The sequence below is a fragment of the Alternaria arbusti genome, assembly GCF_024043155.1.
Source record: "Alternaria arbusti strain BMP 1465 chromosome Unknown scaffold_6, whole genome shotgun sequence".
Classification (NCBI taxonomy): domain Eukaryota; kingdom Fungi; phylum Ascomycota; class Dothideomycetes; order Pleosporales; family Pleosporaceae; genus Alternaria; species Alternaria arbusti.
Window position 1 is genome coordinate 256,772 of NW_026249946.1, and position 27,461 is coordinate 284,232.

A 27,461-nucleotide genomic window follows, 5' to 3' on the forward strand; every position below is an offset into this window, starting at 1 on the left:
GTGTGCGATTCAGAAGGGACACGTAGTTCCGTCCCTGCATCCTTTGTCGGTATAACAATCGCACAAAGCAAGTGTAGTCTACAACGCCTACGAAGACCAGCTAGCAGCAAAGCGTTGCGACAAGATACAGTCCTACCACCGAAGCATACAGCACCATGACGACTTTTCTCCTTCGCGACATTCGCATTTTCACTGGCGAAGAGACTATCGACGAAGGATATGTTCACGTACTCGATGGCAAGATCAAGAGTGTTGGACCCATGAGCGATGCGCCGCTCGAACCAGTAAAGACATATTCGAAACCAGGCCACACGCTTCTCCCAGGCTTGATCGACTGCCACATCCACGCAGACAGGGCCGATCCCGAAGCTCTACCTCAAGCGTTGCGCTTTGGCGTGACTACCGTGTGCGAGATGCACAACGAGCTTGAGAACGTGCAAAGGCTGAAGAAGCAGACTTTGGAGCCAGATACTGCTTCGTACAAGACAGCAGGCCAGGCTGCCACCATCGAGAACGGGTGGCCGATACCCGTGATTACGGCTCACGACAAGAGTCCGGAAACAGCGGCGGCAATTGCAAAGTGGCCCAAGTTGACGGATCAAAGCAGCGTGGTAGAATACTTGGAGTGGACGAAGAAAGAGATGCAACCAGACTACATCAAACTCATGCACGAGAGCGGGACCAGTATGGGTCGCGAGTTCACCTACCCTTCAGTCAAACTGCAAAGAACCATCATCACGGAAGCCAAGAAGCGGGGTTACCTGACCGTCGCACACGCTCTCTCCCTGCGAGATACTCTCGATGTTCTGAACGCGGGTGTTGATGGCCTCACACATACGTTTTGCGACCAGCCGCCGACCCAGGAGCTGATAGATGCATACAAAAAGAACAACGCCTGGGTCAATCCAACACTGGCTGCAATCGGCAGTTTGACAACCGAGGGGAAAGAACTGCAGCACCAGTTCGCACATGATCCCCGGATCAAAGGGCTGATCAACGACGATCGCGTGGGCAACATGTGTAAGTGCATGGGGTTTTCTGCTGAGAACGGTAAAGTGGAATACGCATACGAGGGCGTGAAGAAGCTGAGAGAAGCGGGTATCGATATCCTCTGGTAAGTCGTATCTTTGCAGTCCAGTCATCAAGTTACTAACGAATTATAGCGGAAGTGATTCAGCAGGTCCAGCAGTGGGAACAGCATTCGGTCTGTCAATGCACCAAGAATTGAATGTCTTCGTGCACAAGATCGGCATGACACCTGCGGAGGCTTTGCGCTCGGCCACGAGCCTGGTAGCCAAACGTTTCCAATTCACCGATCGCGGACGCCTGGCAGAAGGACTCAACGCCGACATGTTGCTGGTTGAAGGCAATCCACTTGAAGATATTGATGCGACGTTGAACATCCGTGGTGTTTGGCGGGATGGCAGTCTCTGTAGTACGTATATGGAGAAGTTGGAAGCCGGTGTGAAGCCCTTGTTGGGCTGATGACGCATGTCGGCGATGATGTTTGGAGAATTCAAGGTTGAGTTTGGTGGCTGTCGGCAGTCGCTCAGGATTGATTTAAGGCTACGATATGTCAACAGTTGTACCAATCAATCTCCAACAATCATTCAATTGCGCGAACTACCCCTAGGGGGGTATATAAAGACGCCGCGAGAGGTGTTGTAGACCCCCAGCATTCGCATCAATTCTTCTTCTTCTTCTCCTCCTCCACTCCATTTCTCTCATCACAATGGCTGAGACATCAGAATCCAAGCTACTTCAAGGCTATGTCAAAGGCTACCCCAAGCTTGCCCGGTCAATGGGCATACGACCTGAGAGCGCCATCTTCCGTAGTTTTGGCGCACTCAACGCGAAGAACTTGCTATACATGCAGGCAGAAATAACATACTTGGAAGAGACTTTACGAGAGATGGAAGTCGCAGACCACGCCAGCGATGAAGGAGAGAAAGCTCGGTATGCTAGCGACTGGTTTTGGCTTGAAGTTTCAGCAGAGGAAAGGGATGGTGTCGACGCATCGCAACTGAGCCTCATTCTCAAGATTCGAGAGAAGCTTAGGGAGTACAGTGAGTACCCATGACCATAAAGACACCAAGAGTGGTGATACTGATCGGCAAAGACAAGGCGTTGTACTACCAGACAGCCATCTGCCAGTTCGAGCCTCCAGACTACTTCGACCTCAAGGACGTTCAAGGCTTCATGGCCTGCTCAGAGATGGAGCTGCCCTTGCTCGGTCCAGACAGAAACATCTGGGGCAGAAAAAGTAATCCCACCGCTCACGCAGACGATGGCTTGGTCGCGCTGCGTCCTCGAGTGCGCACCGACACGTTCACGACCATGCTCTCCGATCGACTGGTACACGTCTTCTTATTCTTCAAGAAGCTATACCCGGGAAAGGAAAGTGAAAACCCCATGTGTTTCTATCGTGACGACACGATCTCAACAATCACGTTCTGGTTGACCTGCTTCATCGCTTCCATCCTTCCGGTTATAGCAATCATCGCACTTGTCAACATACCCTCGCTGGTACATCGTCTCGCCGCCATGGCTGTTTTCAACGGCATTGTGTCGCTCTGTCTAGGATGGTTCACGGAGGCGAGAAGGACGGACGTCTTCGCGATGACAGCAGTGTAAGTTCTAGTAGCTGTTCAAACTGTATATCATCTGACTTTGAGCATAGATTCGCGGCTATACAGGTCATTTTTTTGGGCCAAACACTTGTTCATGGGCCGTGGGAAGTTGTATTCGCACCCAACAGTGCGTCACCGTCATGCATCTGCGTAGTGTAGCGGTACCAACCGAGCTACGCTGGGCTACATTAGAAGCGTGTCCTTTTGCGAATGCCTTCCAACGAACGTTACAATTCTAGAGAGCTACCTGATGCGAAATAACTAGTTACAACACGTATGGTACGTTACAAATCAATGTCATGGAGAATGCTACCAGTTCTGTCAGCATTTATGCTGTTATCGTGATTCAAACCATTGATGTGTTCAGGAAGCTTACGGCTGCAACCAGGATAACATTACTGTCCCTGATTAACGGGAACAAAGGCGTGTATTTTAGCGGGGTGGAAGGCGCTAAGCAAGATTGTTCGGCTGGCATATTGATGACGGCTCACTTCCAAGGTTTCACTTTGTGCAATCCAAAACATTCCTCCACGAAAACACGTCTGATATGAATCTGTAACATGTCAGGACTGTATCCTTGAGACAGTTATCTAGAAAGTTATGGAATACCTGGACGCTTCCACCTGACTGCCATCGCGTGTTTCCACTGCTGCTCATCCTTCTGAAGATACAGCGGTCGACGGATAGGCTTTCGTCCACGCTTGCTCCCGCGCCCCCACTTCTTCATCTCCTCGATGTACCACTGTTTGTTTTCCTCATCAATGGCCTTATATACAGCGCTGTTACAGAGCTTGACAGAGCGTTCAGGAGTACCGACGAGACTGTAAGTGTTCCAATAGTTGCAGTCAAGACAGACCCAGCCGATGAACCCAGGAGAAGCTATCTCGCCAATTACATGAGCTTCTAAATTCCTATGGCCGGGCGCAACGAGAACCACGTCTTGGCAATGAAGGCATAAGGAACCTTCATAGTTTTTGCTCAGAGGTAGGCTGATGTCCACCCCGTGATGGTGGCAGCCTGGACTATCACAAGGTGCGTCAGCTATCTTGGATCTCCGATTCCTAACGAACTTGTTACAATGGCGGATGTTGGTGCTAGAGTTGCCACAGCAAAGCCAGCCTCGCTGTAGTCTAAGCGCGGTCACATCGTGCGTTCTATCGTTGGCATTCTTTACATTGTTCGACCTAAGAAGCTGTGCGTCACCTATATTACAGTCAGTAAGATTTTGAAGATACCCATACATTCATTGGCGGTACTTACTTGGTTTGGGTGGAGGATGGTTGCTGCCCTTGGTTCCTGTTTTACGTCCAATGCCAGAAAACATTGTAGTGATTCAGTGCTAGTAGATGATATCCGATGCACCTTTCTATGAATACGTACATGAACTTTATATCTCTAAGCCGATTCGTTTGCTATCAAAGCAGATGGTACTAGTCATTGCATCATGTGCTGGACAGTTGACATGAATGACAACTTGCGTGACTTGTCGTTATGTTCACCCTGACCTGCTGTTCTATTCGCGTGTCAAGACCGAAAGACGAGCTGTCATATATCTACCATGGCACGATAATTATTATCATATACCCATAATGTGATGTGGGAGCTACTCGCAAGAGGACAATGTCCGCTAAGAGCATTAGGGATAACCAGGAACATTTGGTTTGAGTGTAGTATAATACATGCAATGGAACCATTAACCGGCTATGGAGTTATCGCTACTGTGTAGCTTCAGACTGTAATGCCTCCCCTGGATTGCCACCCATGTTATAATCGTATAAAGTTTTTTTTTCCCGCTATGAACATGAGTTCAAGCTATATTGAGGTGCTGAAGCCTAAGACGAGACCGCGTTTCAATGCGGCTTTCACTACAATGCGCTCAACTCAAAACAGCAAATAGCTTCACAACACTGAAGTTCACGAACCGTTTGGAGCACGTGTAGTAAGTATCTGGAAAAGTAGTTCCCCAGCACTTATCGGGTACGCGCATTGCACGTAGAGTGTCGGCGGTTTCCAGACTTGGCGTATGTACAATCCCATAATATTATTCGAATCATTCGAATACGGTGGTTGGCTGTTCGCTTTATGCCGGTAGCCGTTATGCAACATTGCACAGGCGCATAGCCCCGTAGCGCAGCAGGAGGATGCTGATCAGCCCCAACACTGCCTACTTAAAGCCGGTTGTACGCAACGTAGTCATTAAAACCTCGTTCCTCGTAGAATACCTTCCAAACCACATCTGGCTCGAGCATGACTAACGAGAAGTCGAAACGTTCGAGGAAAAAAGCAGCACTGTCTGCTGCATGGCGCAACCATCCAATCGGCTACCCACGCCTATCGGAACGCATGGGCGTCAAGCCAGAAACTCTCATCTTTCGGAAGTTCGTTGCACTCAACGCGCGCATGCTGTTATACATGCAGGCAGAGCTCGCTATCCTTGAGAAAGACCTCCACGGTACCGAAATAAGTGATAGAGAGGAGGCGAAAGGCAACAAACATCATTACGCGACAAGCTACATGAGACTGTTACACAGCCCTCAGGACGGGGATCCATATCAACTCGAGTTGCTCGCCAATATATCATCCAAACTGGAGAAGTACAGTGAGTTTGTCGTCCGATGAGCACGCGCCTTCGAAATCTGACGTATCTAGAGACACCGCGTTGTTGCAGCAGCATAGACTTTCTCAGATACCAGAACCTGACCGACTCGACCTGAATGACGTCTACCGGCTACTACAAAGTGATGACATGGGAGGCGGAGAACTGGGTGGTCTCGATGCCCTATTCTGGGGTCACCCCCATGACCCCGAGAACTATCCTCCCGATCTTGTCGGCGTATGCCCTCGTGAGCCTGCGGATCCGTTCTCTCGTTGGGTGTCGGAAAATGCCATCCTTCTCTTTAAGTGCGGTCTTGGACGCCTGAAGAAGACTGACAAGCATCACGGGCGCCGGGTCTACTACGACAGCACGGTGCTGAGGGTCACATCGTGGATAACCTCCATATTAGCGTCGCTGCTGCCGATCGCGTCAATCCTGATACTGTTACATCTGGATTCTTTGAGGGTGAAACTGTGGGTGATCGGCGGTTTCAACGTATTGCTGAGTGTCTGCTTGAGGACATTAACTGAAGCCAAACGCGCTGAAGTGTTCGCTGTGACTGCTGCGTAAGCAATGAACTGTTGTCGATGACATGGGCTGACAGACTCAGGTTCGCTGCTGTGCAGGTGGTATTTGTCGGAACCGATCGCAACACATCTGCCAGCTAGCCGTGGTTGAGGCAAACATGGTGTTAAAATCGATCTGGGTCTACAGGAGTAGGTGGATAGCCGAAGACGATGCCCGTAATCCGAGACGAAGAATCGCTACTGAGGTTCACAAACTGCTACGTGGGTAAGTTTTGCATCAGTAGACATGCCGTTATTAGTCTGTAAGCTCTAGTTACTTGTATAACATTATTCCTGTTGCTTGATAGCGCGATGTATGCGACAGCTCGAACTCGTTTCTGGAGTAGACGATGAACCATCAGCAAGGTTAATGCGACAGCTGCTCTGGGACAAACATGATCGAAGTTTGCTGTAGGGCTCTCGGAGCCTCACAGGTCAATGGGATTATAATTGTGTCTAAAAAGATCCCGGGTATGCCGATGTATGGTCTCCGTGGATGCAGGCAGTGAGGTAGTGACTGATGAAACGCATTTTAGTCGATTGCGAGCAAAGCATCTCCGCATCCGGTGCTTCCACGCCAAGGCGCTAATGACGCTAAGCCCCCGCGTCTTCCATCTCATCTCGCGCGAACACCAACCGCGCCCTTGCCCTCAATCTAGGATCATTGCACGGCACATACGCAAGCGTTTCTGTAAGCGTTTCCGTAGCTGAACACAGCTAAACGCTGTTACACAAGGACTTGAAACAAAAATATGTCACTTAATGCTAACGATCTCGCCTACATGCCACACTCAGCACGACGCGATGCGTCATTTCATATTCGCGCCGATGACATGCACCCCAGATGAGCGTTTCGGAAGCCATCCACATGGCTAAGAGCCTCAAGACCGACCCAAGACCAACCCCGCAATCTGGCCAACCCGCCGTTGCACGCCCAGACAAGCTGAGCACTGATGCTCTCGGTGTCATTACTGGATGAAAGATCTGCGCTCATGCTTCACCACGAGCATCATTGGACAGTCCCACGTTTGGCATCTCGGCATGACAACGGTGTCGCAAAGCTGGCGACGTTAGCACTTCGGTGGTAATATGGCGCAAGGAGCAGTATCCCATCATGGAGGTTTCTCCTTGTCCAAGGCTTCTTCACTTCGTGCTCGGGTCTTCTGATGACTTGGTTGGATCTCATTAGACCCTGTTCCTTATCTACTTACTCCATTTGGGTCCGTATGCGACGCGCCAAAAGATCAATAGGTTTCTGTCTGCCGGGTTTGTGATGGAGGTGGAACACACGGCATGCCCAGCCACGACACCCCGAGCTCTTGCGAAGCTTCGCCCTGGCTGTAATCCGGAATTTGCCTCGGTCTCCATCGTCATCACTCCAGTATAAGTGGATGCGTGATAAGAGAAATGATCCGCAGCTGCTCTTGTCCCTGCGACGATCCTCCCCTGTATTCTTGAGCCTTTTCCACGGTGCAGAGAAATCCGGATATTCTGCCCATCATGAACAGCGACGACGATTACAAGCAAGACACTACTCACAAGGAAGCAGTCAGTCCGACGGCGACGGACAACAACGTCTCGGAGTATGCTTATGATCAGATCGAAGAGAAGAGGTTGGTGCGTAGGGTCGACTGGAGGCTGCTACCTATATTGGGTGCCCTGTACTCCATCGCGCTCATAGACCGCACAAACGTCAGTTCAGACACCTTCTGTCCGCATCTAGACGAAACGCTTACCGGCGACAGATTTCCAACGCCCGAGTTGCTGGAATGGGACCGGACCTCAACCTCCAAATCGGAGATCGCTACACCATCGTCCTGGTTCTCTTCTTTCCGACATACTTCCTGCTTGAGCTTCCATCTAATATCGTCCTTCGTAAAGTGGGTAGCGCGAATTGGCTAGCTTTCATCGCCGTATCATGGGGTGCTGTCATGATCGGACAGGGCTTTGTCGAAAGCTGGATTTCACTTGCCATATGCCGTGTATTACTGGGAGCTTTCGAGGCTGGGTTCTTCCCTGGATGTGTATATCTCATCACTTGTTGGTATCGCCGCTATGAGACACAAAAAAGGTATGCGACCTTCATCAAACCAAAGGCATGGTAGCAATGGCTTACCAAGAACGCAGACTGGGTGGCTTCTATCTTTTCTCTGTCGGTATCGGTGGCCTTGCGAACATCCTTGCGTATGGTCTCATGCAAATGGAAGGTGTCGGTGGTCTCCGTGGCTGGAGATGGATCTTCATCATAGGTAAGCAGAACCCCCCACCAATTTCTAACTAGGTCCTCTCTCCACATTGCACTTCGTCTCGATCTGAGGCTTTTCGAGCTTTGTTGATTCTACTCAGGCAATACTGACACTCAGTGTAGAGGGCATCTTGACTTGCATTGTTGCGATCGCAGCATGGTTTATCATCCTAGACTTCCCCGATAAAGCCGAAAAGAAAGGATTCCTCACTTCCGCTGAGGCCGCTGTCATCATGCAGCGTATCGAAGATGATCGAGGTGACTCGGTAGCGGATCCATTGACCTGGGCCAAATTCGTTTACCACTTGAAAGACCTCAAATTGTGGGCCTATGCCACGTTATTCATGTCGACAACCATGCCAGCGTACGCCTTCAGTTATTTCCTCCCGGTCATTCTTCTCGGCATGGGATATTCGCCTGGTCAGGCTAACGCACTATCCGCGCCTCCCAGTCTGTTTGCGATGTTCACAGCCTTTGGGTTCGCATGGCTAGGAGACAAATACCGCCTTCGCGCTCCCGTGATTGCTGCGCAATCGATTCTTGCCATCATCGGTCTCATGATCGTAGCATATGCCAAGAACAACGGGGCAAGGTACTTTGGCTCATTCCTAGGAGTATGTGGCTGCCAGGGCAACGTCCCGGCTATTCTCGCGTACCAAAGCAACAACATCCGTGGCCAAAGTAAGCGGTCCGTCGGAAGCGCTCTCCAGATCGGCTTCGGTGCAATCGGTGGTATTCTTGCATCAACGACTTTCGTTCAGGAAGAAGCTCCCACATACATTACGGGTCTCTGGGTCACGGCTGGTCTTCAGATCTACATTCTGCTAGTGCTGTGCTGCACTACTACGTACTTCTTGAAGAAGAATAAAGTGGTAGATAAGCAGAGGGCTAATGGAGAGCCGATGGACGAGAACGAAGGCCAAGCTGGGTTCAGGTATACCATATAAGCAGTGGGGAGGATGGAGGCGTGGATGATCGTTCTTGCGCATCGCGTCTTGTGGTCGAGGGCTGCTACGGTTCGTCCAAGTGATGTCAACGCAATACTAGCTTTTAATGAAGTCTTCATGAGAATGCAACATTCAAGTCCCTGTCCTTGCGAGCAAGCCTTGCAACCTTGAAAAGACGGTGGGATGGAAATATATCCTTGCCGTATGCGGAATAGCGCGACACGGTGATGACGTTTACCGCCGGACCCTTTCGCGTCGCAGGTGATGCCCATCCATCTGTTTCAGACCAAGATAGCAACGCCTCAGTCAGCGACGCAACATGCATCAGCTACTGCTAGCCGCCCTGCAGCCTCGTCATTCGCACATTTTCTCTTTACTTTTTTGACTTCTAAGACTTCGATACCCAACTTTGTATAGCTCCTAGTAATTGTAGTCGCTAATCGTTACGTTCACCATCATTCGCAGCCGGTCTCGAAAACACTACGAATTTTCTATCTTTAGCCCTACCAGACGAACAATCGAGCATCCCATTACCAGGAAGCTGAACTCCTACGCGTCCTCGACATCGCGCATTCACGATGAGCGCAAAACACAACCTTCACGTCGCGCACCATCTCCCAAGCCACATCTCCCCCGCCTCGGTCGTAGCCGCGCTGCATGACCACGACACAACCCTCACACTCCAAGCCCTTAGCTGTGGCTATGAGACAGCCCCCAGCACCGCCGAAACGACCCTCAAAGATACATACTGGTATCCGCCCGACCAATACCCCGTCGCAACGTACCACGTCAGCGAGTGCATAACGTGGTTCCCTGGTATTGGGCAGTACGGGAAGAAGTACATAACCTTCCCAGTCTGTTACCAGAACACGAGACAGGGCATAAAGACGCGCGCAGATGCGGCGGCGGGCGTGATACTCAGGGCTGAATACAGGGTGGTTGCAAATGGCGAACTGGGCAGCGAGGTTGAGGGTGAGGGCATGGGCGTCGGAGACGCGCAGTTTGTGCTAGTTGAAGATGTGGAAGTCAGCTGCGCGTGGTGGCTGATGCCTTTCGTAAAGGGCAAGATGGAAGAAGGGCATCGAAATCTTTGTAGGATGGTCATCGAGAAGGTAGAGAAGATGGTAAGCGAGGGGTGGGAGGGCCACGATCCTGTGGCATTTGGTCTACGCGGTGTTGCGAGCCGGCACGACAGCAGGATAGAGGGTATGGACGATGTCAACACAGGGTTTGCGCAGGAAACGAGGGAACATTATGCGAAGCCACAGCCCGTGGTGTTTGGGCAGACACATCAAGATTTACCACGATATGCGGACGCGGATGCGATGGAGGAGGAGCGGCCGCACATGTCCGCCGGGCCGCTACCGGAGAAGGTTACCTACGGATAACTTTTGCTCGCGGGCTACGACGCTTGGAGTAACAATGCCCACACGTAGAAACCGTAGACCACTCCACCGAGAGTGAAAGTAAGGCACGACCCTGTGATCGGACAGTGGGCAATAGTAACGACGGGAAGCGAAAGGCAATCAACGCGTGATTGCAGCACACAACCTGTAACTAATGAAACCACATCGACTTCTCCCGACCCTCCCCTCACCAACTTCACAAAGATATGACGCTCTCGACTATTCAACTACCCTTACGCCTCGCACTCGCGCTTCTCCTGCCCCTCTGGGCGCGTTCGACGACCCAGGATGAGGTGTGGGCGGTTTTTCTCTTGACGGCTCTGCTTGCGATATTGGCGTATCAAACACGCTTCGCTGTCGACTTTGGTCTCGCTAAAGACGCCATGATAGCGGTGTACGGAACATTCGTCGCAAGCTATGTTGCCGAGTATTACTTTGCCGGTCCATGGATGCGATTAGCCATGGCGTATATCTTCTCTTGGGATGCGCTGCAGTATGTCTTACCTTCCACCGAACACTATGTAAGATAATTCTCTTCCCAACCATAACGTCGACGTCTAATGGGAATATAGGTTCGTGTCTGGGAAGCACGCCAGAAGCCTTTACGATCATCGCCAATACTGAACCTGCCCCTTGTCATGGCTACTATATTGACAACGTACCTCGGTGTGTGCGGCTACCTCAATACACAGGGCCCTAGGTGGCGCGCCTTAGGTATCTGCCTCATGACGGTCTGCGCCACCGGTGATGCTCTTCAGCACTGTGCTATTGGCGTACGACACATGGTATCCTGTTATTATGCTGTATCGCACCTCGACGTCGCGGATACACCCGGACCAGTCGAGCCGGAACTAGAACGAGACGATACTATTCTTTCGACTGAAGAGAAGAGTGTTTCTGTCTTGGCATCCATGTCTGAGGACGAAAAGTGCAAGTACTGGGCAGAAGGGTCGCTTGTACCTCTGGGGTATTGTGATTGGGAGCTACTGATGGCGCAGGTGATCTCAGAGATACCAACGATGCAGCGTCGGCCAAGTACGAGGAGGAGAGGTTAGGGTACTATGAGACACCAAGGGTAGTCTTCCTTTCATAATTCATCAACCTACAAGCCTCCTTCGCGCAAGCCGTGCCTCACTCCGATGCTTGCTCTTCTGCAATCCACGCCATGTACGCGTCTTTAAGCCGCAATACGAGCCCCTGCCACTCCTCCACAGTGAAGCAACTGCTACTCTGTCTCGACGCTAACTTTGTCTTGACCACATCCTGCAGAGCGCCATTGATGCTCTGCTCAAATACCTGCTCCAGAGCTTTACCCTTGTCTGCTTTAAAATTATAACGGTTCTCTCCACCTACGCCCGTTACGAACCCCGAGACCCGAGCAGTGAAAGCATCAGCACTAGTGCGCTCGCTGAGACGTATTTCGACCGTGTATTGCAAAAGCAGCTTCGGTGAAGACCCTGGATGTGGAACGGTGTCTTTGATTCGGAAATTGACGCGGCGGATATTGTTGGATGTCGGATGAAAGAGTGTACTTGGCTCTCGGAGCCAACTCCCGTTCGAACGTGTGAGAATCTTCCCAGGTGGTGAGGTTCGTAATAGAAGATCAGCAGTCCAAGTATATGACCCGAATAGTAGCGAGAGAAGCTCGAGCCATATCGTTTTGCAGGTATTAAGCAGACCACGGATTGTTTTCGGTAGCTGGGCAAAGACGCCTTTGACGGTTGTCACGCATCGTTCCTTCCCGCCATGATCTATGATTCTTCGCTCGAATTTGCCGACGATGTAGCCGTAGATGTGGTTCCGAATTTCTGCTGGGAGGTCGAGGAATGTGCATCGTTCTAGATTTTCATCGTGTCTGCTTGGGGTGCTTATTGTTGAGATCTGGTGGTCGTCTGGCTGAGAATTGGATAGTGAGTCGGACACCGTAGCGCTTGAGGTACAGGCTTCTAGTACTGGGGCATTCTGTGGTGAGCTCATCTTGCGGTCTTTCAACGAACGGCAAGTGTTATGTAGAAGGAAAAGAAGATTGGAAAGACGCAAAGTAGACATGTAAAGATGTTAGCAGACCTACAGTACTTATTTAGAACCTTGGTGCACGACACGGACTGGTTCTGGGAATAGTGCGGCGCCGCTACGCAGCTAAGTAGCCTGCTGCCTAACGTATCCTAGCACTGCGCGCGCCAGGGGTAAAGGCAGAGGACTCACGCAATCACAGGAGGTATGGTGTTCTTCAACGACCTCTGCGAAATTCTTGTCGTTTGAAATCGATGGTGACGAAGCAAGGTAGAGGCGTGTGCAGAAGTCGCGCATCGCCCGCCGGGCTAAATTCCGCCTGTCACTCCCGTGCCGTCAGCTCACGTCATCGTTAATGGCAACATTGAACCAGATCTCCTCTGTAACCAAATCGTGAGATACCTCAAGCATCTCACCAGTTGAATCACAGAAAATGTCAGAATCGGTAAGCTGGAAAGCCTAACCAAATGCGATGTCATCAGTATGGCAATGGCCATGGTCGCACTAAGCTAGCCCGGTCTGCTAACATCTCCAAGGCCGCCACCAACGGCTTCGCTGAGAAAGACGGCCAGTTCCGTCGCAAACCCTCAGCATTCCGCAACTTTATCTCTTCTGATCCCAATTCAGAGTTTCCAGCGGAAAAGGATCGATATGCGCTTTACATTCACATGGGTTGCCCTTGGGCACATCGTACCAACCTAGTGCGTAGCTTGAAAGGGCTGGAGGATGTCATCCAATTGATCGTATGGGATCTGTCGCTTGTTCACGATAAGAAAGGATGGGGCATGTCTGGGAAGCCTGGGTTCGAAAAAGAGCCGCTGTATGGTTATACGAACTTGAGGCAGCTGTACGAAAGGGCGAACCCGGAATACGAAGGGCGGTACCTCGTCCCGACACTCTGGGACAAGAAGAAAGGCAGGTCCCGTGACTGCAAGCGCGTAAAGACTATGCGCTGACTTGGTTACAGAGACAATCGTGAACAACGAGTCCAGCGAAATAATCCGTATGTTCTACACCGAGTTTGATGCGTTCATCCCCGAGCAGCTCCGCGAGTCCAGCAAAGGCGTCAAATCCATCCTACCAAAGCACTTGCGCGAGGACATTGATGCTATGAACGAGTGGGTCTACGATACCATCAACAATGGCGTATACAAGACTGGGTTTGCCCAATCCCAGGAGGCATACGAAGAGCACGTTTACCCCTTGTTCAAATCTCTCGATCGCCTGGAAGAACACCTTGGTCAGCCAGGTCACGGGCCTTACTTGTTTGGCGATCACATCACTGAAGCAGATATCAGGCTGTATACTACCATCATCAGATTCGATGTTGCGTACTTCACAATCTTCAAATGCAACCTCAAGATGATTCGCTATGAGTACCCGCGGCTGCACAACTGGGTACGCAGGCTGTACTGGGATGAGAGCGAAACGACCAATTTTGGTGCGTTCAAGAAGACGGTGGACTTTCAGGCAGTAAGTATAAGGCTGTGCGAAAAGACGAGGTACTCGATGGCTAATGCACTTCAAGTACAAGGATGGCTACTCGAACGCTACGAAGGCGAAGATTGTGCCTGTGGGACCGAAGCCAGATATCATGCCCTTGTAGATCGTTCACTGCAACGGAAGCTCGTTTAGTCAGTCTGTAAGCGTTGAATAAAAGTTCCATATCATCTAAATCTTTTCTTCCAACCAAGGTGTTAAAATGATCTGTAAAAAGTCGTCAAGAGTCGCTGCGTTGCTGTGTGAAGGGGTAATGATGCGCGCGCGTACGCGCAAGGCAGCGCGGGTGTGAACAGTGAACATGCGCCAGTCCGCGTCGTGAATTTCTCGTGCTTGCTCACCTGGTTGCGACACAAACAGTCATGTCGATTTCACAGAACGGGACGAACGATACTTCATTCGGCAAGACGTTCTTAAGGCGTTCATTGCCAGTTTCTGACACAGCTCCACTGGAATCTATTACGTGCCACTCGAACACGATGAAGCCTTCTACTCATACTGCACCCCCACAAGCCCCTACGGCTGAGACATTAGACGAGAAAGAGACACCAGATCTTCCACAATCTACACTACCTGCAGCTGAAGATGTATCACATGATCCGTTCCACGACCTAATCCCCGGCTGCCCACAGCTCGCTGGAAGGATGGGCATTATGCCTGAGATAGGCATGTTCAGAAGATTCGGCGCACTTAATGCGCGCAGCCTCCTCTACTACCAGAACGAACTGGCGTACCTAGAGGACCAGTTGAAAGAGACCGAGGCTGAAGACGCGAAGAGTCCAGAGGGCAAGAAAGCGTGGTACAGCCACAATGCTTATTGGCTCAACACCGCAGACCGCACGACAGACGACGAGCTCCGAGACGGCGACATGAGGCAAAGGGACCTCGTGATGCGCATCAGATGTCTTCTAAAAGAATACAGTACGTTAACAACGAAGCAACGCGGAAGCACTCTGATCAAATATCGCAGACGACGCACTCATCCAACAGTCCACCATACTCCAAAGCATGAAGGAGCCCGCTGCTTTCGACCTCGACGATATCCAGCACTTCCTAGCAAGCGACCTCATGAAAGTCCTCACAGGCCTAGATGGAACCGTCTGGGGTTCTTATCAACAACCAAACAGTTACAGCAACGAACTCGTCGTCCTCCGGGGCCGAAAGAACATGGATCCCTTCTCGCGGAACATGGGCGCAAGAGCTATTGATTGGATCGTGAAGCTTGGTGGCAAGCGCTGGAAGAAGGTCGACGCTCGCTTCGGAACTGTTGCTATTGATGAGAGTACAGTCTACATGTTCACATTCTGGATCACGAGTGCTGTTGCTTCGGTTTTACTCGTTGGCCCGATCTTCATACTCGCGAACACCAATTCTCTCGATGAACAGCTGGTGGTTATTGCAGCGTCGAATGTTCTTACTTCGGTTTGCTTGATGTACTTCACTCGTGCACGGAGGGCTGATGTCTTCGCCATTACTGCTGCGTAAGTGATAGCAATATCGCATGGATGCATTGATGACTAATGCTGGTGTAGATACGCGGCGGTGCAGGTCTTGAGCATTATTGCAACACTGGACAAGCGGTCTCGAGATGCTTTGTAGGAGACAGGGCAGTTGGAGTTGAAAGTAGCAATGGAAAGAATTAAACATCCTACCCACAGTAGGGTTGCAGAAGACATGGTTTCCTCAGTCTGCAATGTCAGACAGATAGAAGAGCCCAGGCATGTACAACACCCTTCCAGCTAATAGCTTATCTATCTAAACCGACTTGGATACCTCCTGGCCTACAGATGTCGTGCGTGCTCACTGCTGCCACACCCGACTTGGAGAATACAGCCGGTCCGATAGAGACACGATCACACTGACGCACATGGCCTGCTGACATGAGTCAATGTATAATAATACGACTAACATTTCTCTTCCGAGTCCATCAGCTGAAGCAATTTTCGTATTTGGGTCAATCAAAATGTGTATGATCCTGCTAGGGTTGAGGAATACATCTGTGGAGCCTATATTAAAGTGGTCGAGTATATGTAAGCGTGATGTACCTCAGTGGCTGGTGGAAGTTCGTGGGATCTTGTGGGAAACAGTAAGGACCTCCAGGGTAAGCTGTGATACATTGTCTGTAGGCTGAAAATGTTGCAAGTGCCTCCCAGGCTATCGGTAAATTCACTACTTTTCCGTTCCGATATGAAACACATCGTGTCTTTCTTTTCCTCTCCGGCGTGGATCGGACGTGTTTAGGGACCAGTCGCGTGATCCAATGGGTTCATGGTCAGGCTTTCGAGATGTTGGTGGTTGTCACAGCGATATTCGGATACTGGTGGCTTGTACAAGAAAGTGTATATTATATATGAAGTTATAGCGACCACATCTAGTGGTGGACTAAGGTGATTCGGCATATGCTGGCGTAGGGCCCGTTCAAAAGATCTCTTGGTCGTCATACGCCCTCACACTCTCCAACCGTTGCCTAACCATCTTAGGATCTTTGCAGACATGCTTGCTATCCCAGCCATCACTGCCGCCGTTGTGATCAGGGAACGTCGTCTCCAATCCCTCGAGAGCCATGTCTGCGCTACACATGATAGCTTGGCGCATGTAGTCGAAGCAATGGATCATATGCCAGTGGTGGTCTTCCTCAAGCTCGTGGCCGGATGTCATACCGGAGTAGACGGCAACGACGGCGTAGAGGCAGTGAAGTTGGTGGGTCATTGATGTCGTGAAGACGGTGGCGTTGGGCCAGACGATGGGGGTGGGAAGGTCGTGGTAGTTCTCTGGGTCAGGGATGCTTTGGAAGCCCATGCCGACTGTGGTGGTTGTTAGTGAGGTGTTCACGATAGAGTGAAGCGTGAGAAAGTCATACCAGGCAACAGCTCGTTCCATGCTCTAAGTACTTCTGGTTTGAAGAACTCTGATGTGTTGTATGGCGCGAATGTCTGGTTAATCTCGAACTTGGTGATCTGCGTAGGAACTGCAATTCGGTTAACAGATGTACCGGCCTGGACTGCAAGGCAAGTCTTACTATGTGGTGACCACCCGGTGATGTCGCCGCCAACATCGTTTGCGCTTGTTGATCGAGCCTTCCATCTTGTCGAGTCGAGCATGCCTTGGTCTCTAGCCAAGAGCCCAATGATTACGAGTTGTAGTCCTATCACCAACACCCATCGCATCGCCGCCACTAGCGGTGGGCACAATATATTCCTTCGTGATAATGGTGTTCTTCTGTGATAGTCGCCAGCTGCCCATTGCTTCTCTCCTCCAACTAAGGATTCGACCTCTGTCGACGAGTCGTCATCATGGTGATGGTCCTGTGAGTGTACATCTGCGTAATGGTGTTGTGGCTCCATCATGTCGATCGAATAGAATAAGTGACACCAGGTCAGTCGTGGAATTTGATATTAGAAACGGAAGTGAGCACAGCTGAAGAGCCAAAGGCAGCAGCGGCCTCCGTACAGATGTACTCGCATGTCAAACGTGCCGGCCCACACCGAAACGTCGAGGCTGTCGTTCCTGGCGGCGCCTACCCTCTCCACTCATTGTAGACGCCGGCGATAGCTCAATTGGAAGTCTTAGGCGTGAGTCGAGGGCGATGAAACGGGATGTTGGAAGGGCGTATCCGTAAGCTAATCCTTGTTGCGTTAAAGCGCCGAGATGAAACCGACGATGAATCGCCAAGAGTATGAGGCCATCTCGTCTTCCGCCTCAAGCGAGGATAGCCTGAAACCCAATCCAAACATCGAGCATGAACATTCGTACTTTGTTAACTGCAGCCGACGTTGGCTTTCGTGCTTTAGAACGCGCCGTCGCCACTCTGTTCGTATCTCGAGCCCCCGTGGAAGCTTGCTGAGCGCGCATCAGTAGCGATAAAGATGTCGCTATGGATTGGAAGGAGCCGGCTTGTTCTTTTGTGTCGAATTACACAAATAGAGGATGTATAGGCGTTTATCAGGGACCGTCCAATGAGCAGCGAAAGCATGAAGAGCCAGGAAACAAAAGAGATTGTATCGAGGAGGTTGGTGAAGGGGCTGAAGACAAAAAAGGGGTGTTCTGCAATATTGGAATGTGCGGTAAGCTACTGTGGGGGTGTGAAATATGCCAGGTCGCGAATACCACACATGGAAAGCGAACCAGACGATAACTGGAACCACGGTTGTACTTCGTTCAAACTCCTGCCGCATGGTGTGACAGCTGTAGCCATGTCATGTCTTGTACGACTTCACGGTAAGTATTTACCACCGCTTTCGTCGACTGCACGGCGCTGGTGTACGACAGGATTACGGATAGCGATACCATTCACGCTGTGCTACACCTACGTGCGTGCACCCGTCGTGCTCTCTTAGAGACAGTTTAACCTGATATTCCGATCTCTTACGTTTTAGAGATATGGAATGCGGGACTGCAGCGTAGTCCGTAAAAGAAGGATACTCTTATCGCATCTGCAAGTGAGTACGCAAGATACACAGCCACACGCTGCAGCAGGACACGACGCGACAGACTTCGGCAGAATATACGCAGCCTCGTAAGTATGGCTTATTCACGCATAGGTGGTCGTCGATTTCCAAAAGTGAATGTTGGTGTTCACAAATGGAGAAAGAAGAAGCGACCACGAATCGCGGTACCGGAGAGCCATGTGGACTCAACGCTTGACACATAGATCGCTTCTGATGACCCATTTCTCTCCGTTCGTTACCTCGCGTCCTTCGTGCAGCATGCAGTCGGGGCCGTGTCGATGCAGCAGCGCGAGGCCGACTTCGAGGTCGACAACGAAAGGCTCAGGTGGAAGGTCTCTGCTCTTCTTCTTGGGCGGGTCCGGGTAGAAGACAGTCTCTCCACCGACGCATCCCGTGGCCGGCGAGGTGAGGTAAATCAACAAGGTCCAGGTAGTGCGCGTCGACAGAGGCGGTGATCCAGGAGTTTGAATGATCACACTGTTGGAATCGTCATCTGGCTCCATTAGCATGGGTTTCGTCACGACCGTCCGATGACTTGGGCAGAGTGACCAAGTAGTCATGACGTACAGTGCTGGTCGAAGAACTGGCCTTTGGAGTACCGATAGACACGGATGTTGGGGTTGAGGCCCACCACCTCGCCGCCCCACAGCTCTTTCCGCTGCGCTTCAGTGAGGCCGAGCGCCCCTTCCTCCGCATCGGCGGTGACTAGCCTCCTTAGTCCTGTGTCGTTCCATAGTCGCTCAGCGAACGCAGGGTCATCGATTTGATAGCGGTCGTTGACTCGCACGGCATCACCTTTCTTCGGTTTCCCAGGCGTCGTCGTCAATGGCAACGAGGAGAGGAAAGACACGTAGGTCTTGCACAGCGAAGCCGTGAAGAAGTTGGGGATGGTTACAATCTGTTTTGGAAGCACTTCGTGCAGGGCAAGGTCCTCTTCTGGTACGAGAGGAGCGAGGGCAGGCCAGTTCGGGGGTTGTCTCGCTGGTTCAGATGACGCCGCCGGCCTGGCAGGCGCGCCTTGTTGGGCTTTCTTCTTGGGGGGCATATCACTGTCAAGTCCTCCAGGGCTCCAGGGGTGGGACTGGCAGGTAATTCACACGTATGGGTTACTTTAAGGGTCCTGCGATTGGCCTGGGTCGCGGTTCTGGGTGGAAACTTTCAGTGCTTGGCTCTTTCCCTACCAAAAAGTGACGGCCAAATGTGCCGGAACGGGCTCACCTTTGATGACCTGATCTGTGGCTCCCGTCGTTCTTGTAGAGGTGCCCTCGCCCTTCTTGTGCACTCTATCCTCGCCTTGCTATTGCCTGCACCGCTACCGCTACCGCCCGCTCTTGCTGTACCCAGAGCAAATGTACTGACAATGGATTCACCAGGTGAGACAGCAGACGATCTGCCGATATCGCGACACGCGTCTTTCAGTTTTGAAGAATATTTCGAGGAGCTATCAATGGAACGAGCTCGAGAGTTGAGTTCATCTTTCGCATCGGCGCCGTCGGACCTTGATGCGGAGATGGGCGGCCAAGACCCACGTGCAGCAGGATTAGGCCCGGCGCAAGCCTCTCATGGGCAGCCTCGACCGACATCCTCCGAAGACACCAACCCGCTGCGACAGCACGACGCAGACCCTTTCCTATCGGCAGACGCATTCAGCTACAGCTTTGTCGCGCCCTCCAACGATTGCTTCCCTCGTATGTATTGCGCGACACCGCGACGCGGTTTGCTGGGCGAAAAAGAAGCGCGCCGCTAACCATGTGCAGAGGACGGCATCTTTGACCTCCATTCCGTGAACTTCTTCCAGTACCCTTCCACCTACAACTACGCATTTCCCAACGAAGATGGCGGCGGCAGTATGGCCGTAGCCCCTTCCAACGAGCTTCTACACCATGTCAGCCCCCAATATGACACCCCCGACGCCCTTGCCTCGCCTGCTCCCGACAAGCGCATTCCCGACATGGCAGCCGCGACCAGCGATGCGTCGGCCATGCCTGCCCTCGGCGGCGAGAATCCACCGGCCAACCACGACCTGATGGACAACACCCTCACCAACGGACTGCGCCTTCTCGACACCCCCATCGACTTCGCGCAGTCCAACAACCTAAATGGCGCCGACATGAGCGGCATGCCCATGGACATGAATTCCGCCTATCCACCCATGGAGTCCTTCGGCATGATGCCGCCCACCACCACCAATGAGCGCCTCACAGCCTTTGCGCGTCTGCGCTTCGACGACGGCTCCTACTACATGCACACCTACCAGATCACCCTGGGCCGCAACCTTGACCTCGCGCACAGAGACATGAAGCGCCTCATCAAGGCCGAGGCACTACACAAGAAGGGTCACGTCAAGGCCGCCAACCAACACCTGCATGGCTTGGATGAGGTCAACGGGAAGAAGGACAAAAAGAAGAAGAAGAAAGGCGATCGGCGTGGTGCTCGCAGTGTCATCTCCGAGAAGGGTGGCATTCTCAGCGCCCCCATCGAGTCGATGCCCATGGAATACCAGCAGCGTCGCCAGAGCAATGCATCGCACTCTCTCAGCTCAAATTCACATCCCACGGGCGAGTCGGGCGAGGAGAAACCTGCCGAACGCGCGCCGCAGGACATGATCATGCAAGCCTTCCCCGAAGTGCCTGCCCAGTTCGACGGCCATGTCCCCGAAGACCCGAACGACTGTCCGTTCGTACCTATACATCCACAGCAGATCATGGCCAAGACAGGCTCCCTGGGGCCCAAGGGCATATCACGAGAGCATGCCAAGATCTTCTTTGATTTCGACGCAGGCCATTTCTGCATCAAAGTGCTGGGCAACAACGGCCTGCACCACGAAGGCGAGTTCTATCCTCGGGGAGAGACTATACCCTTGGACCATGGCGATCATCTGCAGCTTGGCGCTGTGAACATACACTTCTTCCTCCCCGACGTTGCCCTCACGGAGCAGCAACGCCACCGCCAGGAGTCGGGCTCACGTCCCATGAGTTTCTCCTTCGAGAATGGAAACGGTCAACTGGAAAGCGATGAGCACATCAGCTCCGAGAGCGAAGACCAGCAGAGCGTCAACCCACGACATGTCTACTACCACCATCCTGTCAGTGACAGCGACGACGACGATGGCCTCGCTGACGAGGAAATGGACGACTACGAGGAGCCCGCTCCGAAACCGCGCCAGAAGACAAGTCTCAAGCTTAAGATCAAGAACTTGCCTCCCGCTCCTTCGAAGGAGAGCAAAAAGGCGCACAAGAGGAAGCATCAGCACCGCGAACTTACGCCTGAAGAGCCGCCAACAAAGAAAGTCAAGCTCAAAGTCAAGGACACAGCGAAGCTCAAAGAGGCGATTCGGGAGTCCGCGAAGGAGCCTAAGGTCCAGAAGGAGCGCAGAGAGCCGAAGGAACCCAAGGAACCCAAAGAGAAGGAAGTGGCTGTACCTAAGGAGCCCAAGGAGCCTAAGGAACCCAAAGAGCCTAAAGAAAAGGGCAAAGCTCCAGCGAAGACCCCCGCGAAGGCACCTATTAAATCCGAGACGCCAGTCGAGGAGCCCGTCAAGGACATTCCCGCGGCTCCAAAGCCCGAACAACCAAGCAAGCCTCCGCCGAACGATACTGCACCGGTACTACGCAAGCCACACGAAGGCGAACTTGAAGCCGGAGGAGATATCGATGGCCTCATTACCGAAGAGATGGCGATCCAGCACAACTTGCCAAGAAACCTGATTGGACATGTTGTCGAGAAGCGCAAAGGACCTGGCAGACCACCCAAAGACGGCATCATGTCCAAGCGCCAGCGCTCGCAACTTATCAAACAAGCGAAGGATATTGAGAGGGCCAGAGCCGCTGGCATTGACCCTGCTGATATCCCAATACCGATCAGCAAGCCAAAGGCACCCAAGCGCAAGGAGTCGAACGCTGGCGACGGCGAAGACGACGCCGTCATCGAGACGACAGAACAGGGCGATGGTGGCATGTCCGGCCTCCACAAGCAGGCGAAACCAATCAGACCACCTCGAACTCCTTCGCCTGAGATGCGCATCGAAGACTACTCCGAGGAACAGCTTCAGCGCCCCACGGCCAACTATGTCGTTTTGATTCATGAGGCAATCTCGTCGTCCCCGACGGGCCAGATGAACCTTCAATCCATCTATACTTATATAGAGCGCAAGTATCCCTGGTACAAGTTCAAGACTACGACAAGCGGCTGGCAATCAAGTGTACGTCACAACCTCGGTCAGCATGATGCGTTCATGAAAGGCGACAAAGAGGGCAAGGGCTATCTCTGGAGAATCAACCCGGAAGTTTCGATCGAAAAGGAGCGCAGAAAGAGGCAGGCCAGTCCTCCGCTCAACCATGCCCCGCGACCACCGTATTACCAACCACCAAACGGCTATCAGCCGTACCCTCAGCCTGGGTATGGATACCACCCGGGCATGCCTCATGCGATGCCACAGCCACCTCCCAGGCTGCCGCCTAGCCTTTCGCAGCCTCGCTTACCACCCAGCATGACTCGCAACGAAGGTAACTCAGCTGCGTCGGCCACGCCCCAGAACGCGCCCCATCCCTCGCCTTATGCGTCTCCGTGGGGCGGCGGTGGTAATACAGCTGGAAGTCCACCCGCCCCGAACCCTCCACGACCGTATCCGCAGCCCAACCCGCAGGCTCCACCAGCATCTTCAGCAGCTGGTTCAAGTGGTCAATATGGCGTCCTCTATCCCACGGCTGCCCCACAACAGTCGCCGTACAGCGGACCCTCAGCACCGAGTCCTTACGGTGGGCCATATGCCAATGCTGGCGCCAGCCCGTATGGTCCCGGACCGCCTCGTCCCTATGCAGCCTATCCCCCACAGGGCCAGCAGTCGAATGCTCCTTCGGCGTCGCAGCCGCAGTCTTCGGCATCACCTTACGGCCCGCCCCCGCCTCAGCCACCCTCGCGTCAAGGTTCGACAAATGATACTGCAGCGCCTCATCCGTCTGGACGTTACCCAATCGGAGTTCATCCGGAACTCATTCGTCAGCTTGAAGCCTATAGGAAGACTTATCTTGAGCAGTGCCTAGGTCCCGAGGAGCAAAAGAAGGTGGACAACGCAATTAGAGCTTGCGTAGACAGGACTGTACCTGAGTCGACCCTAACGGAACCAGAGCGTAAGTTGCTCATATCCATTTGCGGAGTCGAGAGCATCAACAAGTACGTCAAAAGGGCACCTGATGTCAAGGATGAAGACGAAGCAAGTACTGCGGCAGCCTTTGCTGCTGCGGGTGCTGCCGCGAACACGGTGTCTCAGCAATACCAGCCTCCGCCCCAAGCTGCACATCCGACAGGCAGTGCGTCTCCAGCTCCGCCACGTGAGAACAGCGAACCGCACAAGTTTACGCCCAACATGACCGGTGCATCACCATCTACGCCTAGGGCCGCTACACCATCGACTGCAGCACCAGCGCCTCCCATAGCCGCTATGCCTTCGCATCGCCCAAGCGTCGAGCCGATCACGCCAGTTCCTGGGTCGCCAGCAGTCCAAACGGGCACCCCGATGCGGCGCCCGATGACCGAGTTGACCGCAGACAGCACACCCGACGTGGACGAAGCGAAGAAGCCAGTGGAGAGCCAAGACGCACCCAAGAAGACCGAGTAGTGTTCTATTTTCTGGCCCTTTGCTCTTTGACAACATTCCGTCCACCATTACTCCGTTCGTCGCCCGACTGCAGTATGTGGCGACTAGCGTTCCAAGCTCTTTGTGGACCTTAGCATTTGACATTCGGCGTTTCTAAGCGGCAAGCATTTTGGCTTGCCCCTCCCAACTCATTGATTATGATACCCTTGAACAGCGTAGCTTGGTTGGGGGTTCATGGTTTCATCAAAAGTGGAATTTTTCGTCGCGTAAGCTTTTTTTTACGTCGATATGGGATACATGCGTTATGGTATACATGACTGTTTCGAGTAGATAGATGATAGTGCAGTAACGACGACGGTATCGGGTCGTCTCAAAAAATGAAATATGTATATACGCGTATATGTCTTTGCTCTCATTGTGTGATGTGTAGAGTTCTTATGATGAACTGCCTGGCTGAGTTAGCCCTAAGGTTTCGACTGCAGCCTGAAGACGCCTCATCAGGGCTTCGACGCGCGTTCAGAAGTCCATTTTGTCTACCTGTGTCGATGCCTAATCTGAAATGAGTAGTTGCCTGACGGTGTCCTCCCAGAGGCCGCGGCATGCCAAGAACTCAGACGGATAGCCTCCAGAAAGCACAGCAAGTTTGTAAGTCAGAATTTCCAAATGTAGAGTATGATATTGCAAGGTATATCCCGCCTTATCTCATAGGTAGAGCAAGTGCCTCTTCACAAAATCCAAAGCCCAAATGCTGCGATTATATATAGGAAAGAAGAAGCTAAAGCCCAAGATGCCGCTTCTGCTGATATCGCCGTACGCCTGAAAACCCTCCCAGCTACGCGCAGTCGCTATGCTCGCATGACAGCGATAGTGTGAGCCGTGGCCGCGCGCCTACATGGCCATCTCGGCCTGCAGCTTCCGCAGCTCCTCCTCTTCGTCGTCCTCCTCGACCCGCTGTGGTGCCTTGATGTTGGTATTCGGCGCTTGCGGTAGCTTCTGTGACGAGGGGGCGTCGTGGATGGGCACGTTGCCTGTGTTGAGCATTTGCTCGTCGAGCTTCTCTTGTTGTAGCTCGGCGAGCTCTTCGTCCAGCTCGTCTTCGTCGATGCCGTTTGCGCCGACGCCAGAGGTGATGGCTTCGCTGATTTCTTCGCCGATTGCGTGTTGTTCGCGGAGGTCCTCCCTGCGCGTGATGTTAGCAAGTTGGTCTGTGGGTATTTGGTTGTGCAGGAGAGGTACATGACGTTGTCGACTTTGTCGATGGTCAGGCCGGCGTGTATCTCCTTCATGGCCTTTCCTGCGCTCTTCATAGCTTCCATCGTCTCCTTGTTGATGTTGGCCGTCTCGATGGAGTAGATCTCTTTTTCTAGGGTCATAATCTGTGCGCTCGTCTGCTCGAGTGAGTGCTCGAACTGCTTCTTTCGCCGTAACGCTGATTTCGCGGCTGCAAGAGGCGTTAGCGACTGTGCCAGGAAGCCTAATCCAGATGGATGTACCTTGCTTGTTGGAAGAAACAAATTTCCGTGCGAGCGCATCTTGCTCATCCATCTGGTTTTGGAGGTGCTTCTCTCTCTTGTTCAGCATCTCAAGTTGGCCTCGAAGCTGGAGGATGGCCTTCTTGGGCGCCTCCTTCTTCGCCTGGCCACCGCCAAACCAGCCCAGGCCCCAGCCGCTCATATTGAAGTTGTCTTGAGGGTTTTAGTTAGCAACTGTCGGTCGTATGGTCCTATCGGGCGCCGATGCAGGAGACTCGGAGCCTATCAGAGAGTGGGATGGCGGGGCTGCGGGGATGGTGGGTGGCTCGAACGTACTGTGTGGGAATGCGAGAGATGTTAGAGGTGCGGTAGGTGCGAGCGTTGCGCAGAGGGTTGAGTTGTTGCAGCGGCGGCGTGGTCGTGATTGAAGGGTGCCTGGCTGGTCATGAATCGGGCCTGGATGCACGAGGGTATGATGTCGTCTGCGCTAACCATGGCACGTGCATCCGTGCACTTCGGCCGCGGCTCTAGTTTCCACCGCATTCTGCGCGCGCTCCTCCAAGCACAATGTCTGGTCCCGTTGCTTCGAGTCTGGTGTTGTTAAGTGACTTGCCCGGATGTGCGCAGGGCACCAAAGTCCGCTTTCTGGGCTGGTACATGGAGTATAAGCCATAGCTGCCACAGAGACTGACTGCGCCGCAGCATCGATGAGTACGTCACTAAGACCGCGACACTGCGGCTCAAGCACAACTATCCGATATCTGATCCGCCCGTCATCGCGAATCTCGATATCGAACATGTGCTCGAGCGAATTAAGGAACTCAACGTAGACGTGGGGACATGGCTCAATGTCATCGGCTATGTTGAGCGCAGGAAGGAGAAGGGTGTCTTCGTACAAGCTGTCACCGTCTGGAACGCTGGCAACGTCGACCTCAAGGTGTATGAGAAGGCCGTCGAGGCGCGCAAAGCTGCTGCTTGAAGAACAATCGGCTGCAAAGATACCCGCAGCACCCTCAGAACGATGCTGCCCGTCCCACAGCTCAACCACCTTGACAACAGCAGTAAAGAGCTTGGTGTACACGCCACAGCACAACTACGTTGAGCCAGTACTTTAATCGCGTCAGCGCTGGGCCCGGGGCGACATGACGATAAGCCTTGCGATAATGCTTCAAGCGTGCGTCTTGACGCTTGTAGCTCTTACGGCTGGTTCTTGGAAGCACATCGATTTGAGCAGAACACGCTACAGATTCACGACATCCACGCTGGTCCCAGTTCAGACAGGTTCTAAAGCTATCGCCAAGGATTTTGATACGTCGAGGTTTGTAAGAGTTCAAAAGTGACGCAGCCTCAAGCTCGTCATGAGCACCACATTGCGCTACAAACGTCCACGCATGTAATGGGTATTGGTTTTCTTTGACTGCATGATCGCATTCTCCTCTAGTATCAAAGTCCCAGTAAACCAGCAAACACACCCCTCATACCTCCAACTTCTCCATCTCCAACCCTTCACCCCACACATCTCCCTCCTGATCTACCACAATCCATCCACAACCCCCACCACCACCCCACCAACAAGCAGAATACTCGTCAAACCCATGTTCATATCTATCCTACCAGCAGCCGAGGTATGGTAGTGGTACATGGATCCGTAAGAAGCAAGGAGTCCGGCCCCAGACGAGAAGAATCTGGGCTCGAGCGTAGGGCGGGGTACTGGACGAGTGTGTACCATTGATACCACGAGGGAGCTAAGTATCCCGATGAGCATGAGTGTTGTGAGTTGTGTGGTGGTGAGCATCGTGATGGTTGGAGTATTGGACTTGGAATCTCTTTTGTCGTGCGGAAGGAAGGTGAGGTTTTCTCTGGTGGAAACGCGTGGTATGTTGGGGTCGTCTGACAAGGTATTTGATGGTTCGTTGTAGGGTTGTGGCGGTTTTAAGCACGTTTGACGTTCGTAGATTTCTGGCGATGGAGTTGGTTGGAGAAGGATACTAGAAGGTGCTGTAGCGTCTCGACTTTATACTGCTGCGATGATAACACTTTGT

The 27,461-nt window shown here is 52.5% G+C and overlaps 11 protein-coding genes across 11 annotated transcripts; 8 read left to right on the top strand and 3 right to left on the bottom strand.

Annotated features, from left to right (window-relative positions):
* Positions 1-155: 155 nt before the first annotated feature.
* Positions 156-1,485, top strand: J4E86_005269 (uncharacterized protein; the record flags this gene model as incomplete). Its single annotated transcript, XM_051445804.1, has 2 exons — positions 156-1,114; positions 1,164-1,485. 2 exons carry the CDS (start codon positions 156-158, stop codon positions 1,483-1,485), a joined length of 1,281 nt encoding a protein of 426 aa, XP_051302571.1.
* A 247-nt stretch (positions 1,486-1,732) lies between these two features.
* Positions 1,733-2,634, top strand: J4E86_005270 (uncharacterized protein; the record flags this gene model as incomplete). The annotated part of the gene is made up of 2 exons (XM_051445805.1): positions 1,733-2,066; positions 2,120-2,634. The coding sequence occupies 2 exons, from the start codon at positions 1,733-1,735 to the stop codon at positions 2,632-2,634; spliced, it is 849 nt and encodes a 282-aa protein (XP_051302572.1).
* Positions 2,635-7,292: 4,658 nt separating this feature from the next.
* Positions 7,293-8,984, top strand: J4E86_005271 (uncharacterized protein; the record flags this gene model as incomplete). The annotated part of the gene is made up of 4 exons (XM_051445806.1): positions 7,293-7,484; positions 7,538-7,863; positions 7,920-8,041; positions 8,161-8,984. 4 exons carry the CDS (start codon positions 7,293-7,295, stop codon positions 8,982-8,984), a joined length of 1,464 nt encoding a protein of 487 aa, XP_051302573.1.
* Positions 8,985-9,562: 578 nt separating this feature from the next.
* J4E86_005272 (uncharacterized protein) lies at positions 9,563-10,372 on the top strand (the record flags this gene model as incomplete). The annotated part of the gene is made up of 1 exon (XM_051445807.1): positions 9,563-10,372. The coding sequence occupies one exon, from the start codon at positions 9,563-9,565 to the stop codon at positions 10,370-10,372; it is 810 nt and encodes a 269-aa protein (XP_051302574.1).
* Positions 10,373-12,836: 2,464 nt separating this feature from the next.
* J4E86_005273 (uncharacterized protein) lies at positions 12,837-14,009 on the top strand (the record flags this gene model as incomplete). Its single annotated transcript, XM_051445808.1, has 4 exons — positions 12,837-12,848; positions 12,913-13,327; positions 13,371-13,876; positions 13,932-14,009. 4 exons carry the CDS (start codon positions 12,837-12,839, stop codon positions 14,007-14,009), a joined length of 1,011 nt encoding a protein of 336 aa, XP_051302575.1.
* A 373-nt stretch (positions 14,010-14,382) lies between these two features.
* Positions 14,383-15,388, top strand: J4E86_005274 (uncharacterized protein; the record flags this gene model as incomplete). Its single annotated transcript, XM_051445809.1, has 2 exons — positions 14,383-14,824; positions 14,874-15,388. 2 exons carry the CDS (start codon positions 14,383-14,385, stop codon positions 15,386-15,388), a joined length of 957 nt encoding a protein of 318 aa, XP_051302576.1.
* Positions 15,389-16,321: 933 nt separating this feature from the next.
* Positions 16,322-17,250, bottom strand: J4E86_005275 (uncharacterized protein; the record flags this gene model as incomplete). The annotated part of the gene is made up of 3 exons (XM_051445810.1): positions 16,322-16,707; positions 16,764-16,871; positions 16,923-17,250. The coding sequence occupies 3 exons, from the start codon at positions 17,248-17,250 to the stop codon at positions 16,322-16,324; spliced, it is 822 nt and encodes a 273-aa protein (XP_051302577.1).
* Positions 17,251-18,536: 1,286 nt separating this feature from the next.
* On the bottom strand, positions 18,537-19,396 carry J4E86_005276 (uncharacterized protein; the record flags this gene model as incomplete). Its single annotated transcript, XM_051445811.1, has 2 exons — positions 18,537-18,844; positions 18,919-19,396. The coding sequence occupies 2 exons, from the start codon at positions 19,394-19,396 to the stop codon at positions 18,537-18,539; spliced, it is 786 nt and encodes a 261-aa protein (XP_051302578.1).
* A 315-nt stretch (positions 19,397-19,711) lies between these two features.
* J4E86_005277 (uncharacterized protein) lies at positions 19,712-23,968 on the top strand (the record flags this gene model as incomplete). The annotated part of the gene is made up of 2 exons (XM_051445812.1): positions 19,712-20,039; positions 20,109-23,968. The coding sequence occupies 2 exons, from the start codon at positions 19,712-19,714 to the stop codon at positions 23,966-23,968; spliced, it is 4,188 nt and encodes a 1,395-aa protein (XP_051302579.1).
* An 867-nt stretch (positions 23,969-24,835) lies between these two features.
* SNF7 (ESCRT-III subunit protein snf7) lies at positions 24,836-25,621 on the bottom strand (the record flags this gene model as incomplete). Its single annotated transcript, XM_051445813.1, has 3 exons — positions 24,836-25,127; positions 25,184-25,388; positions 25,441-25,621. 3 exons carry the CDS (start codon positions 25,619-25,621, stop codon positions 24,836-24,838), a joined length of 678 nt encoding a protein of 225 aa, XP_051302580.1.
* A 365-nt stretch (positions 25,622-25,986) lies between these two features.
* Positions 25,987-26,398, top strand: J4E86_005279 (uncharacterized protein; the record flags this gene model as incomplete). Its single annotated transcript, XM_051445814.1, has 2 exons — positions 25,987-26,072; positions 26,122-26,398. 2 exons carry the CDS (start codon positions 25,987-25,989, stop codon positions 26,396-26,398), a joined length of 363 nt encoding a protein of 120 aa, XP_051302581.1.
* Between the last annotated feature and the right edge of the window lie 1,063 nt (positions 26,399-27,461).